Genomic DNA, 19,496 nt, shown 5'->3' on the forward strand with positions numbered 1-19,496 from the left:
AACCCAGTTGGACCTAAGCTAGGTTCAAACCGGTTCTTGGTCTAGACTTCGTCGGATCACCATTTCATCGAAGGTTGCAAGGGACACTCTTGGTTGTGATCATACCGGGTGTAAAAGATGTGTCAGTCATGACCTAGGAGTGCCTCAACCACCTCATTGGAGTACTGTCGCATATCTTCATAGGTTTGCGCACCAAACAGTGCCAAAGTTCTACTCTTCTCAATATATATATTTGCTTATGCATTTGAGATTATCGTCGCGTCGAACAATGCCAAGGCTCCTGCTTTTTGCATATTACATATATATGTATTTGCTTATACTTTTAAGATTGCCATCGCGTCAAACGATGCCAAGGCTCTTACTTTTCGCATATTATATATATGTATTTGCTTATGCTTTTAAGATTGTCGTAGCGTCGAATGATGCCAAGGCTTTTGCTTTCCTTATATTACATATATGTGTATTTGCTTATGCTTTTAAGATTTTCGTCGTATCGAACGATGCCAAGACTCCTGCTTTATGCAATTTGCTTATGCATTTAAGATTGTCATCGCATTGAATAATGCCAAGGCTCCTGCTTTCTGCAAATATATATGTATTTGCTTTCTGCAAGTTATTTAATTCAGTTTTTCCTACCAAACATTAAATATATTTTTATTTATGCCGCCACGCTATAATTATTTAATTCAGTTTTTCCTACCAAACATTAAATATATTTTTATTTATGCCGCCACGCTATATCGCATAGGTTCTTGCTTGTATTACATATAGCTGCATATAAATGAGCGTTTAAATGAAGATCAACTCATATTGCCGATGTGATTTCATATGCCTTTTCTTGATCAAGATTCTGATTGATGAAAAAAACCCCTATAAAAAAAGTTTCATTCTTACGCAAAACCGCTTTTTCGTAAAAACCTAAGTCACTTGCGCATGGCCTAACTAAGGCCTAAGGTTCCAATGAACCCCGATAGATGCAAAGTATGTACAATGGTGTGCATCTATTCTCGAGTTAAGGATAACATTTTCTCCGTCAAAGAGAGGAAGTGCTGCCAAATTTTTTGAAAAGATGCTCACTGAGCTTAAAAGAATACTCTTTCTCTGTCAAAGAGAGGAAGTGCTGCCAAAATTTCTGAAAGAAGCTCAACCAAGCTTAGAAAAAGCATAACACGTACTCCGTCAAAGAGAGGAGGTGTTGCCCAATTTTTGATAAGTTACTTTCTATAAGTAGCAAGGGTCATCATGCTTTCTCCGTTAAATATAGAGAGTGCTGTCGAATTTTTTGGCAAAAGACTTGCCTGACTAGTTTGAATGGCACAATGATGCCCCTGTTGTCGGAACCTGTAAATAGCCTAAAATTTTCTCATTCATTCTCAGACACCCCTTTCAGAGATGCCAACCTCTGTGGGTCAGTGTAGGAGTCTAACCCTAGGTTTGTTCTAGTTTAGGTGTCATTTCACCCCCTTTTGTTAGGAAAATTATCATTTTACTCCTTTTTACCAAAAAATTTACCATTTTACCCCTAGGTAACCTTAGATCTCTGTCAGTCAGAGTCAATCAAACTCATCTTAAGTTCAGAACAGTTAGAATGTCAGTCATTTCTAGCTCACTTGAGCACACGATGAGTGAATTATGTTCATTCTTGACCATTTAAGCTAAAATTGGTTCATTTCCTAAGAAATGAGCTCAATTCTAGCTCCAATTTCAGTCAATTGTTTATGAGTCAGTTATTTCAAGTCAATTCTATTCCTCTGAGTCTAACTTGAGCTCACCAGGAGTTCAAGTGGCTCTGTTCTAGTTCAAATCCATTCCCACAGTGTCAGAGTCTATTTTAGCTCATTTCAGCTAAAATTAAGCTAAATTCAGTCAGTTGAGCTAGTGTTTAAGCTTCAGATTTAGTTCATCTCAGTATTACTGACCTTCATTCCAGCTCAAATACAGTACATTTCTGTCACCCACTTCACTTCAATACTCATTTCTCACCATTTCTTTGAGAATTAGGTCATTTCTCAATTATTCAGACCAAGAATTCAGTTGAGTCAGTGTCTTTTTAGTTCCTCTGAGTTTAGAAACCCTAAAACCAGTTCAAACCTCATTTTTCAGTGTCACTCCTTGCCCTGCAGGGGCAAAATCATTTCTCAGAATATTTTGCTTAAAAACATCATTTTATCATTTTATCAAGGTGGTACAACTGCTAATATGAGCTCAAACCAATTCCTTTTCTAAAATTTTAGTTATATCCGAGACTCAATTTACATTTGGATAAGATCCAATATCGGATCTAATATTCAATCATCAATTTTTGCCTTCAAAAAGGAATTCCTAATTTCGTGTCTCTGCCAGGGGTCCGGGACTTCAAATCCCTCACCCAGGGTTCATATTTTGCATCACATTTCATATTATTTCATGACATTTCTTGCCATTTTATATCATTTTATTGCATTGCATGTCATCCTCGAGATCCAGAACTCTCATTTTTAAATTATCAAATCCAAACTCGATTTTAAAACTTTTCTTTTGAAATCAATTTCAAAAACCTGGGGTTTAAATCGATATTTGCCATTTGACCAACTCCCCATGGCTTTATATTCCTTTATTTTGAAGCATTTTCCTTAGAAAAATGATCTGGATTCATTTTGAACTCACTTTTTTAAACCATTTTCTAATTTTGTCAACTTTCTTCAAGTGGGGCCCACCGTGCAGGGGTGCCAAACCCTAGTTTTTCTATTTTTATTAAAATTCATTCAATTTCATGTTTTATCCATTTCAAAAATACAAAAAATTTCATAGATGTTGGTGTCCTTTCGAAGCTTTTTGAAAATATCATTTTTAACCCCTTTATTTTCAAGTTTTAAAATCGCTTTTGAAAAAAATCAAATGGGGCCCACAGTAGGTGGCACCACATTTAAAGGTGTTTGGGTTAGTTTAGGTGAGTTAGTTAAATTAGAAGTTTTAAAAATCAAAGTTTAGTCATTTTTAAAACTCCATTTTCACTTTAGTATTTAACTTTGGTTTTTAACTTTTAATTAAGGTTTTAAAAACCAAATATGGGCCCACATAGGTGGCGCCACATTTGAGATTTTCAAGGTATGATTAGGATTCCATTAGGGTTAATTAGTTATAGTTGTGTTTAGGTTAGAAGTTCAAGGAAAATCACCCCCCCCCCCATTTGATTTATCTCTAACTCTCTAATTAACAAGGGGTTGAAAAATTATAAATAGGGCTTCATGGGGGGGGGGGGGGTCGACCTCCCTATCTCTCTCATTGGCTCTCAGTACCTCTCTCAAGTCTTCTTCCTCCCCCATCAGCCTCCATTGTTGCAGCCAAGGTGAGCTCCCTCTTCTCCTTCTTTTTTTATTTTTATTTTATTTTTTGTATATTTCCACCATTGTTGCCCCCCCTCCTATGCATGTTTTTCTTTTTTTTTCGTTAAAGGAACCCTAAACACGACCCAAGATGATGATCTACTGATCATCCATGGTATTTTTCATGTTTTTGATCTGTTAGAATCGTTTGCAATGCATTTATTATGTTAAATGCCCAAAAAAGACCGAGATTCGACCTTTCTATAGGTCGAACCCCCCTTTTAATGGCTAAATTAAAATCTCAACCATGCTTCCCTATTTTTTTTTATTTCATCATATTCATGTTTATTTTTATTTGTTCATGCATTAAATCATGATTCATATCATTGGTCACACATTTTTAATGATTTTTAGCATGCTTAATCAATTTATATTGTTCTAGGGTTTTAGATTCCATATTTTGATTCTTAGCCTTCTGTTAATGTAATTATTTTACCAGTCTATATTCGTTAATTAAATCTGAATTTTTATGGTAAAATCATGCATATACCTACGGTTTCCAATAAAAAATCAGAATCTTTTGAGGTTTGTAACCCTGTTTTCAAAAATCAAAGTCATAACTTATTTTCTGAGTCGGGAAAACACTGTGAAAATCTAGAAGCATCTTTCCGAGGTCATATCTCCATCGTCAAAGATTGTATCGAAACTCCATAAAAAGCAACGAGCTTATTAGAATGTCTACTTCAATTTGTAAAATTTTTATAAATTTCTACGGTGGATTTCTATTTTTCTTTGACCCAACAGCAGCATCTATGTTTCTTAAACCGACAGACCCGGTTCAGAGCTAGGTTCAACTTGCCGGAGTGATTTCTCCCTCACCGGAGATTGTATCGATGATACGCAAAAAACAATAATTTGACTACATATCTATTTTTTATGGTGTTATTTTTATAAATTTCCATTATTGATTTATATTTTTTTGAATCTCGCAATCAGAACCTATATTTCTTAGTTGACAGTCTTGATTCGAACCACGGGTCATATTGCCGGAATGATTTCTCCCTCATCGGAGATTGTATTTTGAATCCGTAAAAAGAGTTTTTCTTGCTGTGATCTTTAGTTTGTCTCTGTAAAATTTTATGAGTTTTGATGGTCGTTTTCTATATTTCCTTGAACCCGAAACCGGATTTGTCTGTTTTACATCATTATGCATAAACCAAAATCAGATATGTATTGTCGGAATCATATCTCCCTAACCGAAGATCATATTTCAGATCTGTAAAAAAGGTTATCTTCATTAATCTATCTAGTTTCTTTTTGTCAAATTTCATAAATTTATATAGCTGTTTGATATATGATTCTGGTCTGACACCATGATAGGTACGTGATCGCAGGTAAAATCACATATTTTCCCTTTTTATTTAATATTTATATTCAAAATAATCTCAAAAATATATTTTTTGATTGAATTTTAATTTTAGTATTATTATAAGTATCCCTTATAATTTTTATGAATTTTGGAATTTATTTGATATGATATTTAGTTGTTTCATAAAAATAGGATGTTTGTGGAGTCCTAATTCAATTGAAACAAGGGCAAAAAATGATTTTTTTTAATATTTCATTTTTTCATGAAAAGTTTCATATTTTCAGAGTTTGATCATGTTCATAATCATATAAGGGTGCTCTCCACCCGATTTGGCATTGTTTTGAATCCGTTTGATCTTTGGATTAAGCGTTTTACAAAAAACTTTTCTGAAAAACCATGTTTTTAACCCTGTTTTGCAATAAAGGTCAATTTTCAAGGGTATTTTAGCCATTTTCTCCAAATTCTGAATTTCAAAGTTATTTATTTTTATTATTTATTCAGTTATATATCATCTATTATGTTATTTAATGAGTTTTATTTCAGAGAAGCATGAAAAATGCTTATATCCGGATAAATCCCTCAATTCCAGATATTGTTGGATAAATCCCGAAAAGCTGACATTTGTCCACTAACAAGTTTTCTAATTTTGTAGGGACACTCAATATTGTATTTTCCTTTATTTTAATTATTTATGTAAATTAAATTTTAATTTTGGAATAAGAATTTCCTTTTTCTGCTTAGTTTAGGATTGCATCTCCATATAATTTATTTTCAATAATGTTAAGTGTGATGAATGATGATTCATGCATATTTCAAATACACAATGGTCAATACGAATGGCATGTGCACTCGCTTATAAGGAGTTAATACACTCGGTGGAGTTCGTATTTGTGGCCATAGTCAGAATACAAATGATACTTAGATTTATCTTCCTTTAAGTTACAAACAACCTACACTCTTCGTCTATCTTCAGAAAATATTGCATATTTTCAAAAGTTTTTTTTAAGTATTTTTCCTTTTAGAATCAAATGAGACATATTCAATATATATTCGTGGTCATAGTCAGGGATATGTGGCGAATTTATCTTATTTAAATTCTATAAGGCACAGAAATCCTTTTATAAATGATTTTCTCAAATTCTTTAGAAAATATTTTTACAAATTATATCCATGCATCATCTAGGTTTAGATTACATCATTAAATGAGTTCACAGAGCCACACGGCAATCCCTTTTGATCTATTTTAGAATTCCATCTTAGAAAAATCAATTTTCTCAAAGTTACCTCGGATTTTCTCAAAAACCCTTAGTTTTCAAGAAATTTCCAAATCTTTTCCAAGTCCAATTCACGATTTTTCAAGATTTCCTTTTCTTCAAAAATATTTCCCAAGTGTGAAAAATGATTTTCAAAGTATCCCCTTTTCCAAGAATTTTCAAATATTCCAAGCATACATCATGTTTTCAGTCAAAATTTTCTAAAGTTCATAGCACATGCCAGATTCTTTGTATATTTAGAAAATAGAACGATTTAGACAGTTGAGTAAAGCAAAACATAAGATTAATCATTGGTTCGATTATCCCTGGTTATGGTGCCAGGAACGGTTGAACCTCATACCGACAGGCGAGTCCCATTCTACGGAATTTTCCCACATTTTAAAACGGAGCCAAGTTATTTTCAAAAGGTCAGTTTGACTTGCAAAAGTAAAATTTTGCATGATAACAGAACCCTTCTAGAATGACTCATTCCACCTTTGTCTGTAAGAGGATGTTATCTTGTAAAATTTTACTTTTGCAATTCAATTGACCTTTTGAAAAAGTTTTTAGAAAACTCACCTCCGTTTTAAAAAATATGGGAAAACTTGAGAGAGGTGACTCACCTGTCGGTATAAGGTTCAACCGTTCCTGACGCCTTAACCAGAGATAATCGAACCAAGGATTGAACAATATGCCTTGTTTTATTCAAATGTCTAAGAGATTATTCTAAGTCCTAGAATGCAGAAGAAATCAAACATACATATGATATGATTTTGAAAAAAGTGTTATTGAAAACATGATGCATGCTTGAAATTGTTCAAGAAATACTTTTTAAAGAAATATTTTGAGATATTTTAGAAAATGATCAAATGATTGGGCATGTGGCCTTGTGGGCCCATGCAAGATGCAACCTAATCTAAATGATGCATGGCTAGAATCCCTTTTAAGAAAAAAATTTGAGAGAAACCATTGATAAATCTCCTCATTTTATAAAAAAAAACTCCTTTGAAAAAAGGTTTTTTTTTTGTGCCTTATAGAATTCAGATGAAATAAATTCGCCACATATTCATGACTATGGCCAAAGGTATGTTTTAAATATACTTCATTTAAATCTTAAGAGAAAGGTTTTGGAAAATATTTTGAAAGCACGCAATGATTTTGAAAATATCCTAAGTGTTTAGGCTTTTGTAACTTAAAAAAGATTAATAAAACTTGAATTCCATTTGTATTCTGACTATGGCCACAAATACGAATTCCACTAATTTTATTAACTTATTAAAAGAAGGTGCATGTGCCATTTGTGTTTCACCATTGTGGAATTTAAAAAATGCATATGCATGACAATCAATAGCAATTAATAATAAGAAAATAAACTATATGCTTATGCAATCCTAAGCTATGCATAAATAAATGAAATTTTCACTATTTTTGGTATTTGATTATAATTTACATTGAGAGATTGAATAATAAAATAAAGAAAGAAAAGAAGAAAATAAAGTCTTGAACTTTCCTGCAAGATCATCAAACATGTTAGTAGAAATATGTATATTTTTCTGGATTTATCTAACAATATCTAGAAATTGAAGGATATTATCCGAAATAAGCCTTTCTCATGCATTCATAAAACAGAATCCCTAAATAATCTAAATGAACATGCATAATTTAATAAACTATAAAACTAAACCGATTATAAAATAAAATTTCAGAATTGAAGCTAAAAAGACCAAAATACCCTTAGAAATTTAGAATAATTGCAAAAATAGTATTAAAAACCACGGTTTTAGAAACAAGTTTTGAAATATGCCTAATGCAAAGACTAAATAAACTCAAATCGGGTGGATTGTACCCTGACATAATCAAGAAAATAATCAGAGTTTAAAATTATAAAAATGATTTGTGAAAATGATAATATAAACAAGAAAAGGTCGAATGAGTCCTTGTTTATGCAGAACAGGATTTTGCCGAAAATCGGTTCTTGGAAAATAGTAAAATAAAATATTAAATAACATCTAAAAATTTTGAAAATTGACATGAACACTCTTAACAACCCTAAAGACAACATACAATCAAAAAATAAATTTAATAAATATACAAAAAAAAGATATTAAATTAACAAGTAAAAACGAGCTACAGAATGGGATATTATGTACTTTTCACGGTTTTGGACTACATAAAATAGCAAACACAGTTGAAAAATTACCACATTTTTCTGAAATAAACTAGACATGACCACACAGAAATTACTTTTTACGGATCTGAAAAACCATCTTCAGTTAGAGAGATATGACTCTGACAAGATGACCCTGATTATAAACAATGGCCTGACGGTGCAGAAAGATAGGTTTTGGTTTTTTACTAAAATAAAATAGAAAACAGACATCAAAGAATTACCAAACTCACAAAAAATAAACTAGACATATAGACAAAGAAGTCACTTTTTACGGATATGAAAAATGATCTCCGGTTAGGGAGATACGATTTTGATAAGATGACCCCGATTATGCACAACGTTTTGACAGTGCAAAAAATAGGTTTCGGTTCTTATTTTTTAAAACAGGTCAAAAGATCTTGAAAAATAATGAAACTTGGTAAGATTCACGTAAGCATATGAATGGGTATCTCATAAAAAATTCAGCTTAAAACAATAAAAATAACCACATAAAATAACGAAGCTAACGTGAAGGCCAGAATCAAGATTTAGAGCATGACTGTTAAAGAAGATCAAGTCTAAACTAAACATGCATAAAAAAAGAAAGAGAACAGATTGAATATATATGGGTGCAAAAGCAATGTGAATTTAAATCTATAACACACATATATTAGAAAAAAAAAAGAACTAATGCATGGGATTCATTTTGATGTAGCTGATTGAAAGAAGGGACTCGGTTTTTGAGAAACCGAGTTTCTATCTTCTCATGGCTGTAAAGAAAGGAAAAAATGCAGCACATATAATAAATAGAATAATAAAATAAAAAGTAAAAGTAAAAGGGATTACTTAGTTCTTCTTTCCTTTGTTGCAATGAAAGAAGAAAATAAAACGAAAAAGAAAGAAGAAGGGCTAGAGGGGAGGAGCGGCACTTAGGGAAGATGAGGGAAAGAAAGATGAAAAGAAAAATCAAGAAAGCTCCTCTCTTGCTTTGCTTGGGCTGGACGCCCCCCTTTGAGTCCCTTTTATAGAAAAAAAATTAGAAGAGGATAAAGATCATCTAATGTCCCACATTTGCTAAACTAATTAACTAGAATTAGAGAGATTAGGGGGTTGACCTCCTTAAAAGAGTCCTCATTTGGTTTTATTTTTTACTTTTCTTTTTTTCAATCTAATTAAAACACTTAAGAAAGAAAATATGAATTAGAAGTCTAAATGTGGCGCCATTTGAGTGGGGTCCACATTTGATTTGAAAACAAGTAAAATAAAAGGTTAAAAACAAAAGGATAAAAACAAAAAGATAAAAAAATAAAACAAAATCATAAATCAACTATTTATCTGAAATAACACAAATAAGAAAACAAAATGAAAATAATGATCTAGACGCCAACTAGGTGGGTCTCATCTAATGTGGATTGGATCTAAGATCCACTTTGAAATTCGAGCCTAACAAAAATCCAAATCGAAATCCAATCCGGATCCAGATCTGGTGCACATTGTTTTTCTGAAAAAAGCATTTCAAAACATCAGATGTAAAACACTGGGTTTATATTAAAATGTAAAGATCAATTTTGAACCCAGGTTTGAAATTGAAAGAAAGTTTTAAATTTGGATCTGGATCTAAAGTTTCAAATGAAAAATGGATTTGGATCTCAGACAATGAGTCTGATCCATACCTTAAACGCAACTAGGCAGATTTCAAAATTTGTGAGGCATTTTAGGAAAACACATCAAATTTATTGTACAGTACAGTCATTTTCTATATATGTAACAATTTAACCACAAACCCTACCAAGAAATTGCTTGTGTAGTTCTAACCCAAATCTGGATAGACTCAACCATGTTTGTTTTGGAAATGACCTATATTTGAATATATACTACTAAACCCAAGTTGGATCTGAAATGGAATTGTGACCCATCTACACCGGTACCAGAAGCTACGATGCCTATAACCGAATATTGGAGAAAAAAATTTGGAACTAAACATCAACCTTTTGGTTATTTTAGAATTTTTTTTATCATTTCCAAGTGTGGCTTAAGGGTATGTTTGGTGGCATGTCCAAGATTGGACGGAGCAAACAAACAAAACATACAGAATACAAGTTTTGTCTGTTCTATAATTGTACTTCATCCAATGTTTATTTCGACCATACACTAAAGTTGTGTTCCTTATGTCCAACGTTTGTTTTATACTATGAGGACAACACAGATACACATGGATAATTTAGTTTTGGATCATAGGACTCGATCCACCCAACCATATCAGTGTTTGAACATTTTATTATGGATTTTAACTTTGAATATAAATTTCAGATTAAATCTAAAAACTAAAAAATGTTTAAAAAAAGAATTCATATTTTTTTATATATAAATGCTTTAATCGATGCCATATTAGATCTAATTATAAAAGTTTATCAAAAAAGTATAAATTTTAGCCCCAAATATAGATCTCAAACTGGATCCAATTATGAAAAAAATGTTTAAATTTTGAGTAATTTGAGAAAAATATAAGAATTCATATTTTTTATATACAAATGCAAAAACCATAAATAAATCATAAAACCCTAAAATGCTAAAAAATAAATAAACCAAAAAAACCTAAACTACAAGAAAACTAAACCATAAAATCAAAGAAACCATAAATAAACCATAAAATTAAATATAAAAATCCATAACTCAAATCCTAATAAAATTAAATATAAAAATTGGATTCAAACCCCTAATCAAAGAAAATCAAAGAAAAAAGTCCTAATCAAATTAAATAAAACCCTAATTAAAGATATTTAATTCAAAGCCCTAATCAATGAAAAAAAATCTAATCAATGAAAATCAAAGAAAAAACCCTAATCACTGAAAATCAAAGAAAAATCCTTAATCAATAAAAACCAAAGAAAAAAACTCTAATCAATGAAAATCAAAGAAAAACTCCTAATCAATGAAAACCAAAGAAAAACTCCTAATCAATGAAAATCAAAGAAAAAACCTTAATTAATGAAAAAATCTAAGAAGAGCGAAGAACAAGAGAGAGAGAGAGGAACAAAGAAGGGAAAGAAAGAAAATGGGGGGAGAGAGAGCGCTGGCATCATCGCCAGCCTCGCCGCTAGCTTCTCTGTCAGCCGCTGCACAGAAGAGAGAGAGAGAGAGAGAGAGAGAGAGAGAGAGAGAGAGAGAGAGAGAGAGAGAGGTTAGACCCTCCCCCGGTTGATTTTTTTTTGCTCAACATCGTTCCCAGCCCTGTTCTCAGCATAACAAGGGGGTGGAATGGTGTTGAGCCCTAAATAAGGACACAGCTGATGATATTCTGCATGTCCGCAGCTTCCAACGATTGTTAGCAACCTTGTTCTTGGCAGCCACAGCAGCCCGTACAATGCAGGAGACGCACAACCAAACAAGCCCCAAGGCCATGTTTGGTAGTGGGAAAATCATAGAAGAGCTCAGTCATAGATGTGAAAATCGAAACATGTAAATGTACATGAGAAAATATTTCATACAAAGAATTTCACTAAAAAGATGTTTCCAACCGTACATGAATGTTTCTCCATGTGGGAAGTTCGAGAAATCGCTCCTAGACAAATTTCTACATCCACAGGGTCTCTCCAGCTGTAAATCCTCATAGATCTCATATAAATAAATTTAGTTCTGTTAAAAGTTCTACTATTTTCTTTTCTTTTTTCTGTTAAAAGTTCTACTATTTTCTTTTCTTCTTTCTGTTAAAAGTTCTACTATTTTCAAAGATGGCCCAGAAGTAATAATGAAGACATGCTGGAACCCAATAAATGAAACAAGAAAAAGCACAGGGTAAACGAAAAAAGAGAGAGAAGCTGCCGAAATAGAAAACTGACGCCTATATCTAAGACCTGCAGTGTGATATTGTGCGCATTTGTATGCGAGACAACTGAAAACCCACAAGCAATTATTGAAGTGAAAAATGCAAAAAATGAAAAGGATGTAAATGCAGCACTCAAGTGGAAAGATGATTACATTATGCGAGCTGATGGTTTATTACTGGTACAAAGAACGGACAGTTTTACTAGAAAATGACTATCCTTTAAGGCACTTATTGTTGCTTCTAGATTACTGGGCTCGCTATCAACTGGCTATCACCATTCCCAGGTCTCGCCCATATCTTTAAATGTCCCTCACGGCAGATGGTAATAAGAGAGTCACTAGTAAAAATCAGGCCTGAGAGGGGCTCTGCATGCACACGGTGAGCAACGACAGGTGAGAGTTTTGGCACATCTCTCATACTTGGAGCAGATTGAAGAGTGCCGACTGGAGAGAGACTATCCCAGTGAGATGACTGGCTTCCACTGCTAAATGTAGGAGAACCACCAGGACAACGGCGGAGTGGTACAACAATCTCATCCATCACTAAATCCCATAAAAGCAACTGGGTGTCCTGAAAATACAAAGCAATGTGATAAAAAGATTATAAAAAGATATAAAAGAGATCCATGTTAATGGGAAAAGATCAGACATCATCAAGTCATCATCCGCACAGATGTCGAACCCTACTGAGCACTAGTATGTTAAAGATACTCTTTGATGTAATGTGGATTCCTCATGTAAGAAAACAGTAAGGGTGTTACATACTTCACAAGCTATGCCGCATAGGTATGGGTGTTAGTTTGGGGCACAACACAGGTACGAAGGATATGACATGGAAACTTCTAAAAAGTAAGCACATGGGTAAAGATATATTCACACACAAAACTGTAGTACATCATGAACTAAAAATCCAAAGCATAGGCTACACATATCGGATCATAAGATGGAAAAAATGACTCAAGTTCAATTTAAAATCTAGATGACCCACATCTTGAAGGCCCCAATAGAGGTGTGGGTATGACATCAGTACAACATCGGTACAAGGGTTTGGCAGAAGTACCCATGTTTCGTACTTCACAAGCTCTTGGAATATAGCCAGATATCTATTCTCAAAGTTGCAATGACATAACAAATTTCGTTGATGTGAACTTTTTTGCAACACCATATAGCTTGTTTTACTAAACCAAAGTTCAGTACCTGACCAACAGAACCAAACCGGTACATGACATTTTCACCAGTGCCGTCTGAAGAAGGGGACGGCCAATATGAATCAAAAGCAACTCCACTCACCTGCAATGAAAGCTTTGAGATACATCACAGGGGAAAACAAACCTTGTATGGGATTGAAAACTCACCCATGAGTTGTGACCCTCACCCCAAGCTACTATTTTACGATCTTCCATACTCCAAACTTGTACTAAGTCATCTTCTCCTCCAGTTAATATGTATTTTCCATCCGAACTATGAGATATCACAAAGTAGTTAAACAGATTTACATATCAGAATGCAAAAATGTTTTCAACAAGATAAAAGAAATGCATTGGCCAATGCTTGCACCCATAATTTTCTACTAAATAGTATGGTATTACCAGTATATATATGGGTAGACATTTGCTACTAAAAAGGTACAGAATATTTAGGTGCAGGGACAGAACCAGAAGACTTATATAGAAGGGACTGTACACACAAAAAAATAGCTCCCCTACGGTTCATTCGGTTTATGGAAATGAGCTAGTTTGAACTTGCATCATGAGCTCAAGCTTGGGTCCACTCGCCACAAAATGAGAACATGAAGAGCTCGAGCTTGGCTCAACCTGCCACAAAACTAGTTTATGTTCGGCTCATTTGGCTAATTTACCAGCCCTAGATTGTGATACTAAAATCATATACAAATGTGGAGAACAGGCAATGAGGCATGGATTTCACTGTAGCTTGTGAGGGGTTAGACTTTTATAGAAAAAGAAGGTATTCTTGTGATTTTGCTATAGATTAACCTGATATGTGCAAATAGGTTTGTTGATTAACCATATTAAAGATTAGGTATGATTTCAAATTTAAAAAACACAAGTATATTTTGAAATTATGCTTAAATGTTAGGTGCTAATTTGAAATTTACACCCAGTGACAGGCTTTAAAGGCCAAAGGTATAGTTGAGCTATTTAGATGTTATTCATGTGCGAGAAACATGGACTGATAAAAGACTTCAGCACTAGAATGTCCAGTGACTGGATTTAGGTTGGATCCATTAGTTGGCTTTGGTAAACACCATTTTATTAATGATTGGATTTGCATTCAATTGATAGTTTTACCACAATCCAAAAAAGAGACCAGTTAGTATTCAAATTCATTTGCATGAAAATTAGTGTTATCAGTATTTGTATTGTACACTGTATTAGTGTATCGGTGTGTGAACCGGTATTTTATACCCTAAATATCAAATATGCAAGGGTTACTGCATCGTACAATACACCCCATATCATATAGGCTGACTTTTTCTTTTTCTTTTTTGACACTGGAAAAGAAGCAACCAGCAACTTATGAGGGTCATTTTTAAGCCCCCAAGGGTCATTTTGACCCCTTTTTTGTGTGCTTCCCCAAACCTCGTTTTTAAGCATACCTACTCATTTCTAAGATCAAATCGACTCTAAAATTGGAGCTTTTGCTAGATCCAATCCCTAGAAGTGCATCTCAAATCACACACATTTCCATCCTATCCAACATTTTTTTATCTCTAGCCATCAAAATCGAGCTCTAGAAGGGTGATTTACCCTAAAGCCCCTCATTTCCATCCTACACTTTTTCTTACATCTAACCCTCAAAGCCAAGCAAAAATAGTGTGATTTACCCTAAAGCCACTCATTTTCATCCTACACACATTTTTTGGCCTCTAAGAAATCAAAATTGAACTATAGACGTTTTATTCAAGGTGTTTGGCGCATGGCTACATCAAGAGGCCGGACACATAATCATTATACACTGCTTTATGAAATAAATAGGTTGCTCAACCAATGTAACTATTGTCAACGAGATATTCATGAGGGTATTTCGAAGATGAAGCATCATTTAGCCAGCACAAAGCAAAATGTGGCTGCATGCAATTATAGACAGTTGTCAGATGTGAAATGGCAGATGAATGAACTATTGCAGGAAAACCAGAGGAAGAAAATGACAAAATAGAAGGAATCAGCAGACATTGGGGATTGGGATACATAACCTTATTGGGAAGACCCAAAAGTACCTTCTGAGTTTGAGTAGGCAACTTGCAGCGTGAGTGGCCCTACTAAGGAGTTGGAGATGATACGCCAACAGAAGGGTAAGGGCATAGAGGTGGAGACAGGCAACAGTGGTACTAGGTGTGCACCACGTCGTTGCGATAATAGTAGGGGAAGGAGGGGAGAAAGGAAAGCCCAACCAAATATACGTTCTGCCATGACCTCCAAGCAAATGATTGAACAAACAAATCTAGCAATTGGATGTTTTTTCTATAAGACCTGCCTTAGATGTCAAAAGCGGCGCCTAGGCACAGGGCCACTGCCTAGGCCTATGGGTCCAGGTAGTAGGGCCCTATTTCTCCATCTAGACTGCCTAGGTGACGTATAGATTGTCCCACCTAGGCCACAAGGCCATGGTTTTTTTTTTCCTTTTTTTTTTCTTCTTCCTCCCTCCCCATAAGCTTTCATTTTTGTTCTATTCTTTTCTTCTTCTTCTTTTGTTTTTCTTTTTTACCTTCTATTTTTTCCTTTTTTTCTTCTTTCTCCTTTCACCCCTCAACCTTCGCTTTTTCTTCCTCTTCTTCTTCTTTCTTTGTCTGTTTTTCTTTTTCTTTTTTTTTCTTTTTCTTTTTCTTTTTCTTTTTTTTCTTCTTCCTCTCGGCCCTCCACTCGTTTCTTTTTTTTCTTCCTTTTCCTCCCTTTTTTTCTTTTTTCCTTCTTTTTTATTTTTTTTGTACATGTATTCATGTGTTTTTGACACACACATAAAATCAGTTTTTTCAGTTGTGTGTGTGTGTGAATGGGGTTGATCATGACAACTTTTTTTATGTCACCATTAAGACCCTCTAAATATCAAAGCTTTAGGTGTTTTATGCTCAATTTGAACGGTTAGATTAGATGTGTTTATCAATACTTATCTATTGAGAAACAAGCTTTGTTTCAAATTGATTTGATGTAAACAAGTGAACATTTTATTATAAAATTTTAGTAGGATAACAACAGATGGTTTTTTTACCTCTTTAAAATACACATATGAGCATAACGATCTTAATCAATTACATGCTCTCTATTAAGCAACAATCACAAACACATCTAATGGTTCAGATCGAGCATAAAACATCTAAAAACTATGATTTTTGGAGGGTTCTAACAGTGGTCAGGGCCCTTGGCCGCCCCACCTTGGTTCCACCCCTGCGTAGGTTCAAGATGTAACAACTCAATATGGCTACATAGATGCGTTCAACATGCTTTATTTGTTGTAAATCAAACCTGGGATTGTGTTTTTTTATGTAAGTATAAGATTTTTTTAGTCATGAAGTTTTGGCACATTGTGGGTTGTTGATTTTTAAAGGTCTTGAAAAACCTGCTTACATGACACAATCACATGATTCAAAAACCATTTTCTACCAAGAAAACCATGTAGATCACATCTGTATAGCCTGATTTGCAAAAGGTTAAACAAAATATGAAAAGGAGGTGATTTTTACTCAATAGTTATGTACATTCGTTAGTAGCAAATATCTACCCTATATATAGGGCTTATACTTGGTACTAATAACTACTGAGCTGAAAATCATATGCTCAAGCTGTATCATCTCAATCTGACCATATAAATGTGTTCGACATGGTTTGTTTGCTAAGGATCAAACCTTGGATAGTGTTTTTTTGATGTAAAAATATGAATTTTTGAGTCGTGAAATTTTGGTACATTATAGGCCGTTGGTTTTTTAAGCCTCAAAAACTGCTTGTGTAACAGTCACATGGTTCAAAACTCATTTTCTACTAAGCAAACGATCACATCCATCGGGTTCAATCTACAAAAAAAAAATTAATAACAAATATGAAAAGAAGGTGATTTCTACTAAATAGTTTTGTACCTTCATTAGCACCCCATATATATATATATTATTAATTTACTTATTTATTTTCTTACCTCCAAGCACAACACAATGAAGCACCATAGTAACTTTTCCCTCCACATATCAGTTGTTCATTTGCATAATCAAAAACCCTCAAATAACCTGTATCAAGGCATTTCTGTCAGCAAGGCCTTCAAATATTTTAAGAGATAACTGAGAGGGTGCTTAAATATATGGTTAACGAAAGTAATACCATCTCTACCAACGGTAGCCAAAAATGATCCACCAGTTGAAAAAGAGATGCTGTTGATAGAACCTTGGCAGATATGCCATCTGGCAATCGGGTTGCTCTGCAAATAAAAGGTGAATAAGAAAGCACACAAAAGAAGCCCAGAGCAGCTAGCTTTTGAATTACATAGGATACTTGAAGAAACACTAGTACACCAAAATCAGTGTGTAGAGGTTTTAGTATCTTTTGATGTCAATATAGAAGTGAAATAGTTTTTTCCTACACAAGCTGCAAATTTTAGCTGAATGTTGATATAATAATAACTTGAAAAATTGCAGCAAAGGAAGATGTATGATCATGGGTTGTTTCTTGCTGTTAAACATCATTTTCTGTTTATTTACAAACAATAAACATAAATGTAAATTTTTTTGGATGGATAATTTCTGAGAACTAAAAAATTAGAAAACAATTAGATTCTAAATATAAGTAGGTAGGTATGTGGGATTCAGGTGGATCCATAGTGGTCGATCACAGTTAAACAACTGTAGCATCCTTCAGATAGTAGATACCATAAATTCTCTTCACACATGTATGTGATTTTTTTCTTGGTTCTCATAAACTACGAAACTTAATTCATTACAAAAACAATGTCAAGTCTAGTATATGAAAAATAAGACAATAACCTACCAAACTTTGATATTTAGTTGCAACATCATAAAAATCTTCCTCATGTTCACCTAGTCTTTGGTTCATCTAGCTTGGTGTTGCTGCTGTTTGCATTCTTTCATATCTAACTCTGCTAACAAATCCATTTTATACTTGATCACAATCAAGTTATTTATTTTCCTGTCAACTTCAATACAACAAACAACAACAACAACTACGCCTTCATCCCAAAACAATTGGGGTCGGTGATATGAACCAAAAAAGAAAATCATTCTGGGTCTTCCACATGAATCCTTCTCCTCCAATCATTTCTATCCAATGCCATGTCCTCAGTGAGGTTCAAAGCATTCAATGCCTAGAAAAAAATTTAATTTCCCAAGGTCTTTCATCTAAATATATTGTTTTGGCAATTCTTTGCCTACGGAAATGCTTATGGCAATATGATCTTTGACCTCCCTGTGTATTATAATGTCACTAACATAAATAAACAACAAGATCATTACATATTTGTCATTGTATACGAAGTCTAGTATATGAAAAAATAAGACAATAACCTACCAAACTTTGATATTTAGTTGCAACATCATAAAAATCTTCCTCATGTTCACCTAGTCTTTGGTTCATCTAGCTTGGTGTTGCTGCTGGTTTGCATTCTTTCATACCTAACTCTGCTAACAAATCCATTTTATACTTTATCACAATCAAGTGATTTATTTTCCTGTCAACTTCGATGCCTAGAAAAAAAATTTAATTTCCCAAGGTCTTTCATCTAAATATATTATTTTGGCAATTCTTTGCCTACGGAAATGCTCATGGCAATATGATCTGTGACCTCCCTGTGCATTATAATGTCATTAACATAAATAAGCAACAAGATCATTACATATTTGTTATTGTATGTAAATAGCAAACAACCTAGTACACACCTCTAGAAGCCATGTTTTTGAATTTCCAGTGAAGATTCAAACACCAAGATCTTGATAATTGTGCTGATCCATATATGGCTCTTTTTAGTATGTGCTCATTTAGTTTATGATATTCTTCATTGTATCCTGGAGGTTGTTCCAAGCATGTTTTTTAAGTTTTCATATAGGAATTGTAAATTTATGAGGTGTTAATGGAGGAAGAGGGTGTGCAGAGAAAAAGAAGCCTTGAAATTCCCAACCTTTTATCTCTAGTGTAGGGGATGCACACTCTTTCTTTTATTAGTAAAGGAAACCCTAATAGGGTGGTACAACAAAGTCAACACATCTTGGATAATCACAACAATGTCATTTAAGAAAGATTAGCACAAATGACAATCATATAATAATGAATACTACAAGACTAACACAAGTACTCAAATATAAAAAGGCAATAAAAATGTGGGACTGCAGACCAATGATAACAAAAAGGTGAAGTGAGCCATAGCCATGTATTCTGCTTCAGTTGTATATAATGCAACTCTTTGTTGTTTCTTACTTTTCCAAGAGATAAAAGAACTCCCAAGAAAAATACAAAATCCAGTGATCCAAAGTAGAGCCCCAAAATTAGCATCACAATATGCTCTCAACTCTACAAAAGAAAATGCTGAAAAGAACATACCATGGTGCATGTTGTCCCTCACATATTTGATGATCCTGAGCATAG

At 33.7% G+C, this 19,496-nt stretch overlaps 1 protein-coding gene across 1 annotated transcript in view; it reads right to left on the reverse strand.

Annotated features, from left to right (window-relative positions):
• Positions 1–12,014: 12,014 nt before the first annotated feature.
• Positions 12,015–19,496, reverse strand: part of LOC149838993 (uncharacterized) — a 111,957-nt gene continuing 104,475 nt past the window's right edge. Inside the window, exons 7-11 of the mRNA XM_090006924.1 lie at positions 17,226–17,322; positions 17,047–17,134; positions 13,257–13,362; positions 13,099–13,191; positions 12,015–12,472 (exon numbers count right to left, since the gene is read on the reverse strand). Of these exons, the coding sequence (XP_089863050.1) occupies positions 12,143–12,472; positions 13,099–13,191; positions 13,257–13,362; positions 17,047–17,134; positions 17,226–17,322 (714 nt within the window). The 3' untranslated portion in view covers positions 12,015–12,142. The remainder of the gene's footprint in view (positions 12,473–13,098; positions 13,192–13,256; positions 13,363–17,046; positions 17,135–17,225; positions 17,323–19,496) is intronic.

The sequence above is a fragment of the Nuphar pumila genome, chromosome 5 (genome assembly GCF_984573655.1).
Source record: "Nuphar pumila chromosome 5, dmNupPumi1.hap1.1, whole genome shotgun sequence".
Classification (NCBI taxonomy): domain Eukaryota; kingdom Viridiplantae; phylum Streptophyta; class Magnoliopsida; order Nymphaeales; family Nymphaeaceae; genus Nuphar; species Nuphar pumila.